The following is a 20,527-nucleotide window of genomic DNA, read 5'->3' as shown; positions in this document are numbered from 1 at the left end:
AGTTCTTAGAGATTGAAAATCATGAGTTTTGTTAAACGGACTTGAATTACAATTCTCTACCTTTTTTTTTTTCCTGCCACATGTATTATTTTTAACTTTTTAAATTTGGAAAAGGTTATAAAATATTATATCCAAAATACACTTATACAGACATTCCTGTGCATAATAAATAAATAAATAAATAAATAAAATGTATTTAGTTATCCTGGGTTGCAATGAAACCCTTTAAAAAGTGCTTTTTTTCTGTTTCAAAACCGTTATATAGAATTAAACCATTGACACCGGGAAAGTGATATTTTGAACACAGTACCTATGAGCCTTAAGATGGGATTCAAGAACACAGAGCACCAGTTACTTCTGCATGGGACGAGAAACACACTTACTCACCAGTCTCACAAGTGAAAAGGTTCTAAGAAACCTTAGCTTACTTTCAGTTATCTTAGGAAATGCCACTTAAGATTTTTAATAACAATGTATCAAAGAATAACCCTGACTCCCTGCCTAAGCACAGGACTGCATCTTAGCCTGGGCAATGCACACCGACACAGCAAAGCTCCTTTTGCTCACCACCTTCACTTCCATACCAAATCCAAACATCATCATGTGGGTTTTCTCAGCAAAGAAACAACCCAAAGCCAAACATGGCCAAAAATTATAAATAATTCAGGAAGCAACAAATAAAGACTCTTGAAAGATGCTGCTTTTGTGAGGATACCTGAAATAAAGCCATGGGGCCACATAGTGGTGGTGATCTGTTGAAGGACCGGACCCTGCAGCTATGAAGTTGGCTCTCAGAATTGGAACAAGAAGGAGGTGGTACTATTCCTCATCCAAGACCAGGCCTTCCAAAAGATACTGGATAAATGAAGCCTATATCCTGTTCCAATAAAACTGAGACATGAATCTGAACCATAAGCCACTCTGCTAAATATATATTTATTCTTGTTTCCCACAAAGTAGAGGAGAGGCTGAAAAGTTGCCCTACCATGCTTTCTCCAAGCAGCAGACAGAAACACCGCAGCGATATAGCAGTGTGCACGCACGCGAACACAGAAGTCTCAACTACAGCCTCTCTAGAACTGTGTTTATGTCCATGACTGCACATGCGTGTGTGACCATGTGTATATGGCACACAGGCTCTGGCTAAGAACAGACTAACTATGCAAATGCTTGGGGATGCAATCTCACAGTACACACATGGCATGTCAGCAGAGAGCGTCCATGGCAGCATTTTGGGCACCTTTTGGGGCTTTCTCATCTTCCCAAGGTTACTGTGGCAATAGCCCGGAATTCTCTAGAGGTGAACTCTATAGAGGAATTCTAGAGAGTCAGTGGACACGACTGCTATAACACATCTTCGGAGTAAAAGAAATTTAGAACAGAGAATTCTGGGCTGCACTATCAGAAATAGACACAGGCATTGGTAAAAAGACTGGCAATATAGTTGGAGAGCCACTGACTGGGAAATAGGTTTCTGGTTAAGGGTCCTACCTGTTTTTCCAAGGTCACTGAACAAATTAATAGGAGACCATTTAAATGGGACTTGCGAATAGAAAACATTCATGAGTTTCACACAGAATTGGAAAGCACTGGGCACGCCTGTCTAGTTGCTCCTGCAGAGGTTCATTAGAAGCAGCTGTAACCCTACTGTCATCTCTGATTCTACTGGTGTGAAGATAACATCCTCCATTAGATAAATTGGGCAAGCTAGCCACAGGGCTACTTCAGCTCAACACCGGTCTTTGTTAGAGTTCCCGTTTCAGTTTCTGCAGCTCAGATAAGCTTATCTCAGGGCTTCGAGCTGATGTTCCGGATGGCACAACAGACCTGATTACCAGGGGGACCACTAATGAGCATCAGGAAATGCTACCACCTCCAAAGAACTCACAGGATAGTTTCAAGCCCAGAAGTGAAAGGAAAGGTCCTCAAATTTCCCATGGAAGGTTAGAATTGAATCAGAATATAAGCAGATGTATTTCAACACATCCTTTGTAAAATTTAGCTTTAAAAACGGTACACTTTCTATAGACACGTTTTTTTTTTCCTGATGAGGACACATCATGTGGGCTTTGAATTGAAAAGTACTCAAGTTATACTCTTTCTGTTTGTCTTGCCTTGCTAGTGAAAGATTAAGTTCATTTGGAATTAACTAAAATTGATTTAGTCATAGAATCTTAACAATCTCACTTAGCTCTCTGAATACAAGACCAGGCTTTAAACAGAATGATACACTGCCTCCATTTAAAGCTATTTCCCCCAAATCTGTGTGTGAGCTTCTACCCCAGAATTCTTTTCTCCCTAGAGTCACACTAATGACATTTGACATGATGACAGAGGGAGGGGGAAGGGAGGAGATGGAGAGAGAGAGAGAGAGAGAGAGAGAGAGAGAGAGAGAGAGAGAGAGAGAGAGAGACAGAAAGAGAGAGAGACTTTCTGCCACTTGAGTACAGGCTTCACTGTAGGTGCTGTTGAAGCCATCTTCCTTTATTTCAGTTTGGTAAATTTCTCAGGTCCACTAGTAACTGACCATTGGACAGACCATTGGTAACTGATAGGACAGAACTTGGCGTTAGGTGGTCCCTCTGCCATTTCTGTGGCTAATCTGAGACTTGTTATGCACTGGATTCTGCATTATAAAATCTAACCTGGGTACAAAATTTCTGCCTGTCATCTTAGGAAAGGCCAGGAGTTTTATACCATCCTGTACTGTGAAAACAGAAAATCAAAGCCAGTGTAGAGCTGCCTGCTTCTTCTCTGACCAATTTGTTGCTTTTTCTGAGGTGATGTTGGCTGTCACTCTCTTAGACTGGAAAGGGCGAGTTAGTAGAATAATATGTAGTTTAAATAGCATCTCCCAGGGGAAGTCCCTCCTCACACTTAGTATTAAATGCAGTAAGATAATCAGTAACCAATCATTTGATGCTTAACTCAGAGCCATTTCCTCTCTGAACTGGTCTGATCTTGATGAAGGAGTCAAGAGGCCCAGGTATTTTTCTTAGATCGCTCACTCTGCTGCAGTGACAGCCCCCCATAAAATTCCAGTTTATGAATCAAATTTGTTGCATCCCTCACTCCAATATTATAACGCAAACCCCAGAGGTCAGAATATCTTGTAAGATATGTAAGCAGTTCACTGAAAACGCCAGCGTGGATAACTCTGTCGATGACCTCTTCTGTCTAATATCAATTTCGGAAAATTACTTTCCATTGCAAAGATTTAACCGGCGTGCTTTCACAAACCTACCACAAAACCCCCTTATCTTCTCTCCCAACTTGTTTGGTCTGAGAGCTTCTTAGCTGTCTTGGCTTCCTGCAAACACTTAGGCTTTTCTCTTTTCAAAGGGGCTGGGAGCTGTGGAGGTTCTGAGCTAGACAGAAACCCTGTGGTTTGATTCCATTAGTCTAAACCTGGGCCGGGTTGCAAGCAAGCTGCAGTATCTGCTTGCAAAAATCCTGGCAGCCAGGTTCTAGACACAGACACCACAGGCTGCATGCATACTGGTCTACCCAAATCTTGCCTGGAGTCAGCCAACCACAGCAGAGGGAATCCTACCTTCCATCATGGTGGCAGAATTGCATTCCTTAATTTCCAAGAAGTCAGAAAAAACACAGGAGGATACGCTTCCAGGTCCCGGCTAAGTCCTCACAAAGCTGCCGCTGAGGTCTGTTCTGCTTGCTGCCAAGCCAAAGGAGACAAGTGTTAACCCGAAAGACAGGCCATGGATGCTGCTAGCGCTGCTTCACCTACAGGCTCCCAGGAAGATGCTGAGAGAGAAAGGCAGAGGAACAGCAAGCCGGCGAGCTGCACCGCCTGCGCTGCCTCGGCCAATCCCTTCAGCTCTGGACCGCGTCACATGGTAGCCAGCCTGCATCTCCTGACACAATACCCCCGGAGAGCGCACGGAACCCATTTCCCGTCCCCATTGCTCGCCACCCCCACCACCTCCCGCTTCTCTCCAAACACACAGCCCCTTCCCCACCTGGTGACGCACTTCCCCCGCCCCTCCTCGCGGTCCTCGCAAGCCTATTGCAGCTCCCGGGTGTCCTATAATCTGAACTGCAACCCTGACAGGGGATGCCAGCAAGAAAGAAGCCCAGGAGGCTGAGCTGCCCAGGGAATTATTCTTTTCGTTTCCCTCTCTTTTATTTATTTTTTAAGAAAACACTTCTTAGTAATTCCAGGTCTTGGCAACACACTTTTACATTCCCATTTCAACCCCTGAAGGAATTTCAAATGTCAGCGCCTGGCCTCTGCGCACATCTGTCATCTGTGGCTGGCTCGCGCTCTCTTTATCTTTCTGTCTCTCTGCCCCTCCACCCCCCTCCCTGTCTCTCTGTCTAGGTCTCTGTGTCTCTCCTTGTGTGTCTCTTCCTCTCATTCACGAGAGAAAAATCAATTCGCTGACGTCACATCATAAACAACCATCCCCCAAAGGATGATGCAGGAAAAAAAAATTCACCCCAGCTGCCTTGAAAGGAAGCAGGAAATTAATTGCGCATGACATGCCCAAGGGCTGGCAACTGTCATTAAAACAAAGAAACAAAAGAACCCACCCGATTCGGGCTCTGGAATCAAACCGGCGATGCTCCAGCTCATTTCTGGGGCGAGAGGCGGGAGAGGGGGCTGATGGCAGGAGCCTAAGCGTTGGCCGCTGCAGGCGTGTGCGCGTCCGTCGCCTCCTCCTACGCTCTCCGCTCCGCACCGGCGACCCCGGGGTCCCGCTGTCACCGCGTCCTCGGGCCGAGCTAGGCCGATGCCCGCCCCAGGTGGGGAGCCTTGCTTGCAGCCTCGGCTACAGCTGCCAACTGCAGCCCCTGCTACATGGCACGTTTTGCAAGAGTGCCTCCTGCTACCTTCAGTCGCCTAGGAGCCCAGTCCTTCACCCAGGGGAAATCCAGAGGAGGGCAACTGTTCCAGGTTGCGCTGGAGGAATGGGAGGAGCCTGGGGCTGGGTAACTTGCTAGGATGGCCTGCCCAGAAAGGTTCAGGCACAAGGTCTGGTGAAGCAGAGGGTCTGTCACCTGAGTGTTCTCAAGAGCCCTAAAAGTCCTTCAATGGGAGGGACTCCCAGACCAGGTGTCCTGCGATCCTGAGTTTAACCAGGCCAAATAGCCAAGCAAAAAGAAATACATTGAAACAAGTAAGGAAGGCCCAGGAGAGTGTAGGGAGTAGATGGTATCTTTAAACTAAGGAAGAGTGGCAGAGTCAGGACTATGAGAATCCTCTTATTGAAGATCAGGTCAGAATCTCTAACAATAGTGATGATCATTTATTACACCTTCACTTAATATTACCCAGATCTCCACATAGTCTGGCTTTTTCCTGTAGAGAGAATATGAGATACTGGTGGCTGTGAAAAACTAAAGAACACAGCTAAAGAGGTCAAGCCAAGATATGAATTAGTCAAAATCAAAAAGCCACCCAGTTCCTTAGCAACTTACAAGATTTTTTTTAATTAAAAAAAATCTCATTGTTTTCCCTCAAGGATTCATCTTTCTATGGCTTCTGCATTTAAAAATTAAAGTCTCTTGAGAGATATACTTGCTTGTGGCTTTTCCCCTATGTCCACCAGGCAGTAGAGTTTTAAAAGGAAGAGATTACAAAGTAACACTTGTCTTAAGAACAAGTTGATCTGCTCTAAAAACTGCAGTGAGTTATCACGTAAAGAACATATGTATGTGACTAGCAAATTATTTTAATGAAGATTAACAACATGGATGGATACTGTTGTCAAACAGAAAGCTATGGAATCCTCTCTCTTCATCATTGAGGTCTGAGATCATAGTCCCATCACACAACTCTGGGCTTTCGTTTCTTATCTATAAAATAGAGATTAGAACAATACTATGTCTGCAATAAGCCAGTGGTCCTCAACCTTGAGGGTAATGACCCTTTTGTAGGTCAAATGACAGGGGTTGCCGAAGACCATCGGAAAACACAGACATTTGCATTGGGATTTGTAACAGTTGCAAAAATACAATTATGAGGCACCAACAAAAATAATTTTATGGTTGGGGGGTTCCCACAACATGAGGAACTAACTATATTAAAGGGTCACAGTACTAGGAAGGTTGAGAACCACAAGTATAAATAGTAAGAAAGCAAATCCGTGGTAATGTCTTATTATATACCCAGAAGTGTTCTGATTCTCTGTCAGAAAAGCCGCAGTACTTCGTGCTGTGTCTACAGCGTTGTTAAGTCCTCCATATTAGCTTTGCAGAATTAGTATCCCTGACACAGTAGGGCTAGCACAGGTTGCAGCCAGAGACCTGAATGCGCAGAGAGCCACGCCCACTGAGTACAGCGGTGAAAGTTAAGGTGAGGGAGAGGGCCAGCTTGTGGAGATGCCGGAAAAGCTGCCGAAGAGAAAGTGGAGCCAAGCAAGATTAATTGGGAAAATCCAAGGCTGATGAAATTTTAGGCTACTTCAGGGGAAAAAATGGGATGAACTTAGGGTGGATGTTATAAAATAGATAAGGAACTTGGTCAGGTGAAGTCCGCAGGTAAATGGGAGCAGGAAATGCAGGAGATGGACCATGGCTGCAGATAACAGGGAGAGTTTGCTGCCTCTGCTCCCAGCCCTGGCTCTACTGGAACAGAGCAGAGCCTCTCAGATTTACTGCCTGCTCACACCGGTTTGGTTTTAGGATCGCAACAAGCCTAATAGCTAGACAGAAAGATCGATCAACAGCCAGGAAGTATGCAAAAAATGCTCAGTGCCACCAATTACCTGGTAAATACAAAACCGGTTTAAATTGTCTATTAACATGACAGATTCTGAAGGAGAGCAGAGAAAAGAACTCCTGCACACTGTTAGCAGAAGTGCGACTGTAAAAACAATGGAAAGCTTGCCCAACCTGACAGCGGGCTTCTACATGGTCCCGCAGTTCTACACTGGACATACATTTAGAAAGAATTAAGTAGTATGGTCAGGAGACATCTGCACTTACCTGTACATTGTATTATTGTTGGCAATAGCCAGGATATGGAATCAGCCTAAGTATCCATCAACAAGTAGCAAAGATTCTTGTTCTTAATATATTTTGAAAACTTGAATGCACATAGTAACATTGTACATACTTAGAAAGCACAATGTGGAATGTAAGTGTAGATGTAGGATGTTAGTGATTGGATCAAGGTAGTTCACACATCTGCCATCTCAAGAAGTGTGTGTGTGTGTGTGTGTGTGTGTAAGACGTGGGGGGGGGATTTAAAATCTTTCCTCCTAGCTATTTAGAAGTATACAACTATGATCAATCATGACTACTGCACCGTGGACTGTGAGAAGTTACACTTATCCAGCTGCACAGCCACCCACGCCCTCACCCTGTCTTCCCTTCACTCATCCCCTTACAGTTATCTGCTGCCAACAACAAGGTTCTACTGTCTCCATCAGTCAAATCAAATGGTTCACTGCTTCCACATACAATGAGAATGTATGGGATTTATCTTTCTGTACTTGAGTGACTTTATGTCACCTAATCTAATGTCCTGTAACCTTCCTTGTGTTACAGTAACTAGCTGCAGTACATCTTGATTAACGAATAATCCACTATATATATATATATATGAATAATCACACATGTGTAGTCATATATGAATGATCATATAAATATATATGTAAATAGTCATATATGTATTGACATTTTCTTTAGCTGTCCATTTGTTGATAGACACTTAGGCTGACTCCATATCTTGGCCATCACCAGTAGTAACACAATATACAGGTACATGCAGATGGCTCTTTAACATACTACTTTCCTTCCTTTTGAATATAGGCAGTGGTAGAACTGCCAGACCATGTAGTATCCCTCTGTCAGATTGAGCAAACTTTCTATTGTTTTTACTCTTGCATTTCTACTAATAGTGTGCAAGCATTCTCTTCTCAGCTTCATCAGAATCTGTCCTCAGGTCAGTCCTGAGGCCAGATGCGTTTCTCCACAGCTCTATCAACTGTTTGCTTTGTGCCCTTTTAAAAGAAGATGCTATTATCTAAGTTAAAAGAATATTCAAGGAACAGAATTCCATTTCACGTGAAAAACATACTCAAATCTGTTGTCAGAAAGTATCAAATACCTTGGTTTTGTCTCCTCACATGTATTCTTAGGGGAACATGGTTTTGCTCAAGAACATAAGCATCACTTTAGATTGTGCCCCAGTTTTCACACTTTTTGGAACAGCTCTTTCCTTGATGACAAGCCCCAAAGAATTTCTTGCTGCTGAAATAATGGGACTTTCCCTCACAAATTTGGCTGGAAGTGCAGCCAAAAGATATTGAAAAAAAATGGGCTTGATTTGCTGGTTAGCGTCAGAGCACAAGCATTGTATGGGAGCCCTGCTCAGGATGACAGAAACAGGCTTAAGTCATACTCGGCTCCCAGATAATGGTTTTGGCCGGCCAAAGACCAACAACCCAGGTGCTGATGTCACTAGACATTGGATTATGTTTCTGAAGCTAAATTTGTATTGGGGGTAATACTTCATTAGTTATCAGTGAATTACAATAGGATTCCAACTGGGTGTTGTGACCAAGATTTTGATTCTAGTACTCCAGAGGAAGGTGGAGCTGTGATTTCAAGCCCAGCCTGGTGTATGTAGTAAGTTCGAGGGCAGCCAGGGCTACATAGTAAGACCCTTCTCAAAATAAAAAAAAATACATACACACATACATACATACATACGTACATATGTATTATGTACATATGAAAACAATGAAAGAAAAGAAGTCAGATACCTATCATATTCTCAAAAGTTGGACTTCTTTATGCATTTTAAATTTTAGCATTTTAGGTGATTATCTCTTTCTTTTTAAAAACAAAACAAAAACAAGCAAAAATTAAAAACGGGGAAAAAGATGAGAACTGGGTCATGAAAGAGGAAAGAAAGTTGACCTAAGGAGGAAGTTTTAAAGGTGCTCATCTTAGCACAGCATCTGACTCTCCATTTCACTCTCTCCTTGGAGGAAACTGATGATGTGAAAGGGAAAATGTTGCCCAAGCACTAAGATTGGCAGTCGCCCCTAAGGAGACCCAGTTCTGTGAGTCACTGCGAGCGAGAGAATCATAATGAAGTGAAAGCAGATGAGTTTCTGGTGAGATCCTGTTGTTCTTTTTTAAATATCCATATCCATATGTCGATGTGTAAAACACCTCTATGTGTATATATATATTCCGTATACACATATATGCATATGTAATACTATTGGTTAAAATGAAGCGATTGGAACTTGAACTATTAATGAAGTAGACAAAAGGAATTTGCCTGTCTAGTTTACAAACTGTAGGAAGAACAGAACAGCTGAGGGAAAGCAGATCCAGGACACATTGTGAAACTGCTACCAGAACCAAGTACTAAAGTAGCAAATGTATTTTTAAAAAGTATCTATTTTTAAATTCTGATAGTTTTAGGACTACAGAAGCAGTAAGGGAACCACTCCTCCTCTCTATCTTTGTCAGTTGTTCTCTCTCTCTCTCTCTCTCTCTCTCTCTCTCTCTCTCTGTTCTCTTTCTTTCCAGTATCTCCTCTCTTCAGTACTTTTCTCCACTTGATCAGGGGTCTAGCTATTAGCTATTAGCTATTGACTGTCCAATATCTCCATCAAGGGAAGGACTCTGATTGCCTTGGCTTGGATCATTGTTCACTCTCTGGACCAATCCATGGGGCCATACGGATGAAGCCGCATGGGGAATTTATGTAACACCACCTTTAACTTGTTCACATGCAATATCGGGACCAAACTTGGGGATGGGGAGTAAGGCAAGTTTAGATGACAAACAATCCTAAACAACTTGAAATCCTCACATTACAGGAAATGCAGACAAGGTGTCAAAGGGAAAAGTAGACATTATTTTCAAAAGACATGTGAGGAAAAACTATGTAACAAAGCAACTTACCACAGAGACATTGCTCAGTGAATTAAGTACAAAAGTAACCTAGATATAGAGTCACTCAGAATGATGCATGGATCCTAGACAGCAGACTTGAGAAATTGTGTGTGCGTGTTCTCACACAATGCATCAGAGAGGAAGATACATTTCCCCATGGGGCTACACTTCCTACTTGCTGACCACTTAGTCTAAAGACATGGTGTGTTCAGTGGAGCATCCCTGTCCACAGAGCCAGGCATACATACCTATATGAGTACTGAATAAATTTATACCAACTGCTTATACTGCTTAATCAAGACCTACATTTAAAAAGATAAGTATTAGCACTGGAGTACACTCAGAGAATGAGAGGTTACAACAGAGGAAAGTAAACTGTAGTTTAAACACCACAGCAGAGGAAATTACCTGAGACCAAAGGAAACTGAAAAGATAATTCTTAAAAATAAATTTTTAAATGTTGATGGAGTTCCAAGGATACAGCAGCTGCTATATTCATAATAGCCAGAAATTAGAATCAGCTTAGATGTTCATTGACAGATGAATGGATAAAAAATGTGGAATATTAGTACAATGGAATATTATTCAATTGTTTAGAAAATGAAATTTGTAGGCAAATAGTTGGGGCTAGAAAACAAAACATCCTGAGTAAGATAACCCAGACCCCAAAAGACTAATATGGTACATATTCTCTTATATATGGACGTTAGTTTTTAAGCCTTCAATAGGCATAATACAATCCTTATAACTACAGAGATTAGATGTAGAGTAAGGAACTAGGGAGAAGAAGGATCATCAATGTAGAGGAAATAGGATATATAGTTACGGAATGCAGAGGGGAGACTGGATGGTAGGGTTAAGTCGGGGGAGGTGGAAGAGAGAATAAAGAAGGGATGAAGAAGGGAATACACCAAGAAACAGCTAACCAAAGGACCCTTTGAAGAGCCATATGAAAACCTACTACAACACAGGATTCTTAAAATACATACATATTTGAAAGAAGTATAAATGGAGTCACCAAATAATGGGGGAGACAAAGCCCAACTAGACATCTTTCACTAAGTGAAACATCCAGTGGCAGAAATGGGTTCCAACTAATGGAGCTATTGGCCAAAGGGGTCCCCAAATAACTCAGGCTATTGTCAAAGTTGTGACTACTTTACACTAACTGATGGTCAGACTCTACTGATGAAGTCAACACTTGTGTAACTCATTAAACACAGAGAAGTCAAGCTACTGTTTAACTAGAGTCTTTACCTCTACTGACCAGTCTTCATGGTACTGGAAGGTATTGGAAGGCACATGACCAGAGGAGAAAGGTAACCACCAACCCAGCTATAAACCCTGCAATTAACAATGATGACTTGACTGTACATGATGCTGCATTAGTAAATTATCACTATCTAATTGGATCTAAGGCCACCCCATGAGATGGAACCCATGCTTGATACTGCCAGGATGCTGAGAACCTGAGTCTAGATAGGCCATGGGACTAGGGGGAAAGCCAAATATTATGTTCTGCTAAGGAACATAGCAGTAAGATAATTCCTAATGGCAATCTGCTATACCCACAGATCAGCATTTTAGCTTCCTCTGCAGTCAATGTGAAGTAGTATAGAGACCCACCACTAGGCAATGTACAGAGTGTAAGAGACTTTGGGACACTTAGTCCTAAATGGAATTTCTTCATCAAACTCTTCCTCTGGGTGCTCAGAAAACTATGTAGAAGAGGAGACTGACAAGAGAGCCAGAGGAGATTGATGCTAACAAAGATCCACACAGACAAAACAGAACTATTGCATGTAAGAACTCAGAGACTATGGCAGCATGCACAGGGCCTGCATAGGGCCAAGCCAGATGGGGTCCCAGTGCTGAGAGGGGAAGTGGACATGAGCTCTTGTTCCTGAACAAAAAGCAATTGAAAAATGCTTGGAAAAGAAAAGGGATAAAAGGTTTTCTCAATGAACCCTCACTGAGTAATAAACCATACTTAAGGGTAATCCCCATGCCCAGCAAAAGATGGCAGATTATTTTGGTCAAATATTGTTTTGTTTGTCCATATTTTAATCTTACTGGTCTTTGTCTATTACTGTTTTTGATTTTGTGTGTGTGTGTGTGTGTGTGTGTGTGTGTGTTCCTTGTCCTTTTTCTTTTACAATTTTTATTTGTTTAGTTTTGTTTGCCTGTCCAAGAGGGTGAGGGGCATGAAGTTGGATCTGTGGAGATGTGGGGAGGTGGGGAGGATCTGGGAAAAGGTGAGGGAGCAGAAACTGTCTTCAGAATATATTGTGTGAAAAAATGTATTAAAACAAAGTGAGGAAAAGAACAGTGAAAGTGGACTACTGCTATGAGGAAGGATATAACAAGAACCAGAAAGACATGATGTAATTGGGATCCCCAACTTTTTTTTTTTTTTGGTTCTTTTTTTCGGAGCTGGGGACCGAACCCAGGGCCTTGCGCTTCCTAGGCAAGTGCTCTACCACTGAGCTAAATCCCCAATCCCGGGATCCCCAACTTTTAAAACACTTTTAAATACTGTAGCTATAACCGATGATGACATATACTGCCCAAAGCAAACACCAAAAGGTACAGGGTTGGTGTCCTTTGAGCTTAACACACAGGAGCATGGTTGCTAACACACTCAGGGTTGCTACTGTTCTGAATGGTGGACTCATATGTGACTTTAACAGTCCAAGAACCTAGATTAGAGAGTAATCTCAAAATTCGCTTTGTAAAATTATGGATCATGACAAAATTAATAAAATTAGACCACAACTTTTCTTGCTTCTGTATACTGATGCAAAATTCAATTTAATTATTAGCTAATAAAACCATAAAACACAACACAATATATCACAATGTAGTCTATTCTATGAGTAATAAAAATAATTAAGCATTATCTAATAATACAATTACCAGTATGAAGCTACTTGACCTGGTTTCATTACTGTTGCTGACACACATAAAACACCCCTATGAAAGCAACTTAGGGAAGAAAGGGGTACTTGGCTTTTGATTTCAGGTTTGATCCATTATTGTGGGGAAATCAAGGCAGGAGCTTAAAGCCACACATCAATAGTCAAGATCCGAACAAGAATAAATGAATATATGAATCCTTGCTTGTTTGCTCCAGCAAGCCTTTTCCACTCTTATATTGCCCACTACACACACACAACACACACACACACACACACACACACACACACACACACACACACACACACACGGGGGGAGAGAGAGAGAGAGAGAGAGAGAGAGAGAGAGGGAGGGAGAGAGAGAGAGCGCCTAAGATATATTAAGCTAGGACTTCCTATATCAATAGTCAAGATAATTCCCACAAACATGCCCACAGGCCAAATTAATGTAAGATTCCCTCCTATGTGATTCTAGGCTGTGTCACATTGACAAATAAAACTAATTATCATGTGACCAAAGAGAAAGTTAAATGCCATTACCTCTGCAAATTTTGCAAAGGTCTTACCTAAATTTTTACTATGATGCTTTATATAAAGTCACAACAACAACAACAACAACAATAACACAACAACAACAACAGCGACTTGAAAGCTTTCTGGGAATAACAAAACACATAAACCTCTACCAAAAAAATCTTACATCTTGTTACATGGAGATAAAACAATTTATTTTTCATTATCAATAACTGAAGTCCAGAATAAGGCTTAAGGGTCTTTTCTCATTATTATTTGAAATTTGGTATGATTTTATGGATGCCAAGCAAAAATCAGGGATGAAGACATCATTTGCTCACTGTACTGTTTTCTCTGGGTGCAAAGGAAGGCTGTATTTACCTGTGGATGGAGCAATGTAACTAAGTGTCAGTCAACAGAATTTCCCAGACATGGATGTTACAAATATCCTGAAGATTCTTTATATTTCCCTTTCCAAAGAAGACCTGCTCTTGATCACAAGGAGGTCAGCGCATAGCTCTTCTTATCTTGCCTTCAGACAGAGACTTGTCTGGCTTTCCTTCGGCTGTAGACATGAGTGAGCTAAGTGTTGACTGTGACTGTCTGTAGCCATTAGGTTCACATGTACACACCTGAAGTGCAAGCCATGTTATTATAATTGCTAAATAGCTCTCTTTGAGTACTTTCTACACATACTTCATGCAGCTTTAAAGGCTGGAATTTCAAAATCAATGCCAGGAGTGTGTTTGGAGAGAACTTTTTGTTTGGCTCATAGATGGTACCATCTCCCATTCAATCACACTGTGGAAGGGCTGGCTATCCCTGGAGTCTTTTTAATAGGGAACCTAATCCTATTTATGAGTTCTTTATTGCAAGATATGAGCATAGACTTTTGTAAATAATTTATTCAATGTATGTGCTAAACAGAGCTAGAGGAAGGTAATGAAAACTGGAGCCTTCAAATGAGGATGCCACTGACAGGCACGAATGAAGCCCACTCTGTGTCTGAGAGTGCCCTGTACAGTGTGGAAGTCTCTTCACTGCATGCAAAGTGCCTAATCTGAGAAGAGATGCAAATACAGAACACACTCTGGATTTAAGAAGAATACAAAGCAAAAAGAATGTAATGTATCTCATTATTATTTTATGTTTATAATATGTATGCTTTTAATCCCAGCACTTGGGAGACAGAAGCAGGCAGATCCCTGTGAGTTCAAGGCCAGGCTGGTCTTCAGAGTGAGTTCCAGGACAGCCAAGTGCTACACAGAGAAACCCTGACTCGAAAAACAAAACAAAACAAAACAAAACAAACAAGCAAAACAACCCTCACACAAAACAAAGCAACAGCAGAAAAGCAAACAAAAAATCCAAAAAGCAAAACAAACAGAGCAAGAAATAAAACTGTGGCTCTTTGACAAAGCTTGTAGCTTATGGAGGCAAAAGAACAAGTAACACTGGCAGGACAGACAGACTGCAGACGTTCCTACTTAAGGCATCTCAGTGGATGAAGAAGGAACACAGTCTTCCTGACCCTTTAGGGATGCAAATACTCTTTAAATATTCTCCCAGATATTTTTTTGTTTTTGTTTTTGTTTTTTTGTTTGTTTTGGATACAGCATCTCTGTTGCCTAAATTGACCCACTGACCTGCCATTTCCAGTTCTCCCACTGACTCAGTCTCCAGTCTGGGATTTCAGGAACATCCCATCAGCTCTTTCAGGCTTTTCCTTATTTAGCCCCACTCCCTTTCTCCTTCCATATTCTCATTTTCCTCTCCGATGATTTTAGCTTCTCCTCTCATAACCCTTCCAGTACCAGGTGTTCGACAGGAAGTAGAAACATTTACCATCACACTCTTGCCTAATCTCACACTCACCCAATCTCACACTTGCCTAACTACACACTTACCTGCCTAATCTCACACTCGCTTAATAGACACTCACCTAACCTCGCACTTCCCTAACCACACACTCGCCTAGTCACATACTCCCCCAATCACAATGCAGCTTTTCCTTTGGTTTTCTCCTTTCCTCCCAGGCTGCCCTACCGGTAGCCATTCCTTCTTTCTGAACACCCCGCCCCCTTTTTTCAACCCCAGCTGGCCAAGTAAAGGGAAAGGTTGCATTTTCACTTCCCGCCTTACCTTCTGTGCCATTCATTCGCTGCCAAAGTATCTCCAGAGGGCGGCTCTTCCGCTTGGCCTGACTTTGTTTTTACTACCTGCCTCTCCCACCTCCCATAACGCTTTCCTCTGTGACCTCAGCAGCTAACTCACAGTCCTCTCCATCGCCCACCTCCCCTCTCAGCTGTGACTCAGGCATCGCTCCTGTAACCAAGGCACCTTCCTCACAGCTCTGTGGCTTTTTCAGTTGCCACTGATCTTACCTGTCTTAGTTACCCAATGCATAAACACCTTTTGAACTTCATCTTTGTTGATATTTAATATCTCACACCACACATTCTAATCTGTTTACCAACCCTTCTCTGGTTCACACAGACCATTCCAAAGACCATGATAACATTTTAGAAGTCTTTTTCTACCGATTTTGGATTCTTGAGTGGTTTTCCTTTTATTTCATAGGTTTTTCCCTACAGTTACTTCCCCAAGTCTTGGAAGGTGAATCTGTACAAAGGTGTAGTAAGGTCAGAGGGGGCAGCATTTCCCTGAAGACTTTATCTCACAACGCTCGCCCAACCTGGATAGAAACACATGTGCATTTCTTTCTCTTAAGTCAGTGTGCTCTAGAGAAAATCAACCAAACGAGCTGAGATACATGTATGTATGTATGTAGAGAGATGGAACATGTGTCATTGGCTGGCATGATTATGCAGGTAGAGAAGCCACGTGACCTACAACATGGAGCTGGAGGCCCCCAAAGCTAGTGGTTTAGTTTTGATGTGCCAAGGAAAAGGAGGCCAGTGTCCAATGTCAACAGAAGATTGATGCTATGCTTGAGTGTAAGAGAAAAATGGAACCTTTCTTCTGCCTTTGATTGTATTTAGGCCCTCAGGGGATTTATGCCACCTGCCCACAGTATGACGATCTGTCTGTTTCTACTCTGACTCAAACAGCAGCATGTTCTAGAAATGTCCTACCATCAACATAATCAGAACCTGTGTAAGTTGACACAGAAAATGAGCCATTATACAGCCTAAGTCATCTCTTGTTTGTTTATATGATTTTATTTTGCATTTTAATAAATTAATTTATTTTTTATCTATTCACTTTATATCCCACTCACTGCCCTATCCCCTTCTCTTCTCCTCTGAGCTTGTGGGGACTTCCTGGGTATGCCCCAACCCTGGCACTTCAAGTCTCTATGAGGCTAGGCACATCCTCTTCCACTGAGGCCAGACAAGGCATCCTAACTAGAAGAACATATCCCACATACAGACAACAGCTTTGGGGATAAGCCCCTGCTCCAGTTGTTTGGGATCCATATGAAGACCAAACTGCACATCTGCCATATATGTGTGGGGAGGCCTAGGTCCAGCCCTTGTATATTCTTTGCTTGGTAACTCAGACTCTGAAAGCCCCAAGTGTCCGGGTTAGATGGCTTTGTTCGTCTTCCTGTGGAGTTCCTATCCCCTTTGGGACCCACAATCTTTCCTATTCTTCCATAAGAGTCTCCAAGCTCCATCCACTGTTTGGCTGTGGGTGTCTGCAGCTGTCTGAGTCAGCTGTTGGGTGGAGCCTCTCTGAGGACAACTTGCTCCTGTCTGCAAGCATAACAGAGCAGATTAATAGTGTCCGAGATTATCATGGGATGGATCTCAGGTTGGGCCAGTTATTGGTTAGCTGTTCCCTCAGTCTCTGCTACATCCCCTGGGCCTGCATTTCTTGTAATCAGGATCAATTTTGGGTTCAAAGTTTTGTAGGTGGGTTAGTGTCAATCACTCCACTGGGATTCCTGCCTTGCTACAGGAGGTGACCTCTTCAGGTTCCGTATCCCAAATATTGTAAGTTACAGCTAAGATCACACCTATTGATTATCTTGGGTGCCTCCTTTATTCCAGGTCTCTGTCTCATCCTGGAGAGGCACCCCATCTCCTCACCCCCATCAGTTGCAGATTCACATTCATTTTCATCTCTCCTATCCTTCCCCACACCTGACCCTGAATCCCCCATTCCCTTCCTCATTCTCTTTCCCCCAAGCTCCCCCCCTCCATCTACCTCCTATGACTATTTATTCCCCCTTCTAAGTGAGAGTCAAACGTTCTTGCTTGTGCCTTCCTTCTTGTTTGGCTTATTTTTGTCTGTGAACTGTAGCACAGTACCTGTATTTTATGGCTAATATCTACTTATCAGTGAGTACATGCCATGTATGTCCTTTGGGGAGTGGGTTACCTCATTCGGAATGATATTCTCAAGTTCCATCCATTTGCCTGCAAAATTCATGATGTCTTTGTTTTTAATAGCTGAATAGTATTTCATTGTGTAAATGGTCCACATTTTCTTTATGCATTCTTCAGCTGAGGGACATCTAGGTTCTTTCCAGTTTCTGGCTATTATGAATAAAGCTGCCATAAACATAGTTGAGTAAGTGTCTTTATGGGATGCTGGAGCATCTTTTGGGTATATGCCCAGGAGTGGTATAGCTGGGTCTTGATGTAGTTTTCTGAGAAACTGTCAAATTGATTTCCAAAGCGGTTGTACAGGTTTGCACTTCTATCAGCAGTGACGACGTGTTCCTCTTGCTCTACATCCTGCCAACATGTGCTATCTCTTGAGTTTTTGATCTTAGCCATTCTGCTGGGTATAAGATGGGATTTCAGAGTTGTTTTGATTTGAATTTCCCTGATGACCAAGGGCTTTGAACATTTCTTTTTAAGTGCTTTTTGGCTATTTGAGATTCCTCCGTTGAGAATTCTGTTTATCTCTGTACCCCAATTTTTAACTGTTATTTGGCTTTTTGGTGTCTAATTTCTTGAGTTCTTTGTAAATTTTAGATATCAGTCTTGTTGTTGAAGATTCTTTCCCAATCTGTAGGCTGTCATTTTGTCCTATTGCCAGTGTCCTTTGCCTTACAGAAGCTTTTCAGTTTCATGAGGTCCAATTTATCAATTGTTGGTCTTAGAGCCAGAGGAATTGGTGTTCAGGAAATTGTCTCCTGTACCAGTGTGTTCAAGGTCATTTCCTACTTTTTATTCTATGAGATTTAGTCTATTGTTTTTATGCTGAGGTTCTTGATCCACTTGGACCTGAGTTTTGTGCAGGATGATATTTATCTTTTTGTTTGTTTTTGTGTGGGTTCATTTACTTTCTTTCCTTCTCTCTTTCTCTCTCTCTTTTTTCTTCCTTCCTTCCTTCCTTCCTTCCTTCCTTCCTTTCTTTCTTTCTTGTTTATTGGTTCTTTGTGAATTTCACACCATGTACTCCAATCCTACTCATTTTCCCCTTCCCAAATACCCACTTTCTACCCTTGAAAACTTCCCCCCATAGAGAAAAAGAATCTCATTGTGGGAAGCTGTAGTGTGTCACAGTGTGTCCCTTAGCATACCCTTTTGTCTACACTTCTTTGCTTGCAAATGGTCATAACAATGACTTTTAGGTCTGGTGCCAGGCCTGTGGCTTCTGCTATACTATCAATACAGGAACCTCACTGGACTCCTCTCAGATATCCTGTTGTTGCCCTGTGTCATGGAAACCCTATAGTTTTAGATCTGTAGGACTTCATGTGCTTCATGTACTCTGGCAGCAAATCTGTATATTGGGGTAGGCTATTCAAAGCCCTGGATATATACTAAGAGGCATCTGAGTTGGTCATTCCTTTGGCTTTCTCACTCTTACTCTCTTAGGGATGGCTCACTGCTACCCCACAACCAGGGTCAGTTCTACCTTGCTGCCTAGGCAAGGTGCATATTTGCTCTCCCTAGTGCTGCAGCTAGTGAGGGACACGGCCAGTTCTCCCACTCTCATGACCCGGGGGCTAGCTCTCCCACCTGCCATAGATGATGCTGGATGAGGGAGAGAAGGAGGGTGCTTTCCCTTGTCCATGCCACCATCCAGAAGCCAAGAGGCAAGGCCAGCTTACCCACAACCCCCACATCCAGGACCAGCTCTACTGTGCTGCCAAGGTGAGGTACAGGACCTGTCCTTCTGAGTGCTGTAGTAGTTGAGGGGCAGGGGCAGCTCTCCTGCTCTGATGACTTTGAGGCCAGCTCTCCTGTCTGTTGTAGGTGGCAAGAGGTGAGAGGTGGGGGGCATCTTTCCCTCTCATCTCATCTCATGACAGACAAGTTACAGAGCCAGCTCTCCTACGCTCACACCCTTGGGACACCCACCTGACCGTACCCCCTCCAAGAGGGGGGTGTCATCTCTACTGTGCAGCCTATGCTCTGGTCTCCAGAGTACTGCAGCTGATGAAAAGCAGGGCCAGCGATCCTGTTCTTGGGACCCCAGAGCCAGGTCTCCCACCTGCTACAGGTGATGAGGGGCAAAGGGGAAGGAGAGCATCTATCTCTCATCCAGGCCACTGCAGAGAGATAGTGGCAGGGCAGCTCACCTGAAACTCCCACAATGTCCTGAAAGGGACAGTAGGTGCTTTGCCCGACTCCCAGGAAACCAGGCCAGTCACTATCCTGTAGCCCTCCATAGACTCGTGACCATCAGTCACATAAGGGCGACTCCCCACACCTCTTCACAAGTAGAGAACATGACCAGAGGTCACATAGTCTCCAGACAGATCTCCATTATAATGAGGTACCTAAAGGCCTGAAGGCTTAGCCAATGAACTTTCCTTCCCAGTCACTTCTCCCTAGAAAAGGTATTTAATCTCAGGCCCACTCTGAGAAGTGGGGTAAGGTTTTACTCATCCACTTTCCACCATGTCAATAAATGCCTTAAAATCATGGACTGTCTCTTCATTGGGATCCGCTGTGTGGAGCCACAGAGAAGCCCTTTGCCTACAGAGTTGCCTGTCTAATCTCCCACAGAAGGCCTCCCTGTGCTCCCAGCAGTGCCTATCACCAAACCCAAGCCTGCCGCCACTGTCCAGCCAAAGATTCTCCCCAGCAGGACCAGCCAGAGCATCTCCCCCTCTTTCCTACCTACTAATGCTCATGCAACACAATAGGCACACCTACAATGCTTTTTAGGATCAGGTCTCTTATTTATCATTTAATTATTCCATTCCCATTAATTATCCTTTACTTGAGTACCTGGTGGGAAAAGAATCCTTATAGTCAATTTGATTTTCTTGATTGTCAGGGAAG

At 42.9% G+C, this 20,527-nt stretch overlaps 1 protein-coding gene across 38 annotated transcripts in view; it reads right to left on the bottom strand.

Moving 5' to 3' along the window:
- Sgip1 (SH3GL interacting endocytic adaptor 1) overlaps nucleotides 1-15,568 on the bottom strand; it is a 208,462-nt gene extending 192,894 nt beyond the window's left edge. For 21 of the 38 annotated variants that reach the window (XM_063287657.1, XM_063287656.1, XM_063287658.1 and 18 more), the window contains exon 1: nucleotides 3,554-3,960. In XM_063287657.1, coding sequence (XP_063143727.1) covers nucleotides 3,554-3,563 — 10 coding nt within the window. In that variant the 5' untranslated portion in view covers nucleotides 3,564-3,960. Of the gene's footprint in view, nucleotides 1-3,553; nucleotides 3,961-3,980; nucleotides 4,286-4,554; nucleotides 4,940-15,455 lie in introns of those variants that run through there. The other 17 variants (XM_063287659.1, XM_063287674.1, XM_063287665.1 and 14 more) reach the window with 5 other exon arrangements.
- Between the last annotated feature and the right edge of the window lie 4,959 nt (nucleotides 15,569-20,527).

This window comes from Rattus norvegicus, chromosome 5 (assembly GCF_036323735.1).
Source record: "Rattus norvegicus strain BN/NHsdMcwi chromosome 5, GRCr8, whole genome shotgun sequence".
Lineage (NCBI taxonomy): Eukaryota > Metazoa > Chordata > Mammalia > Rodentia > Muridae > Rattus > Rattus norvegicus.
Note: the sequence above shows the minus strand (reverse complement) of the source record. Positions and strands in the feature narration are given on the sequence as shown.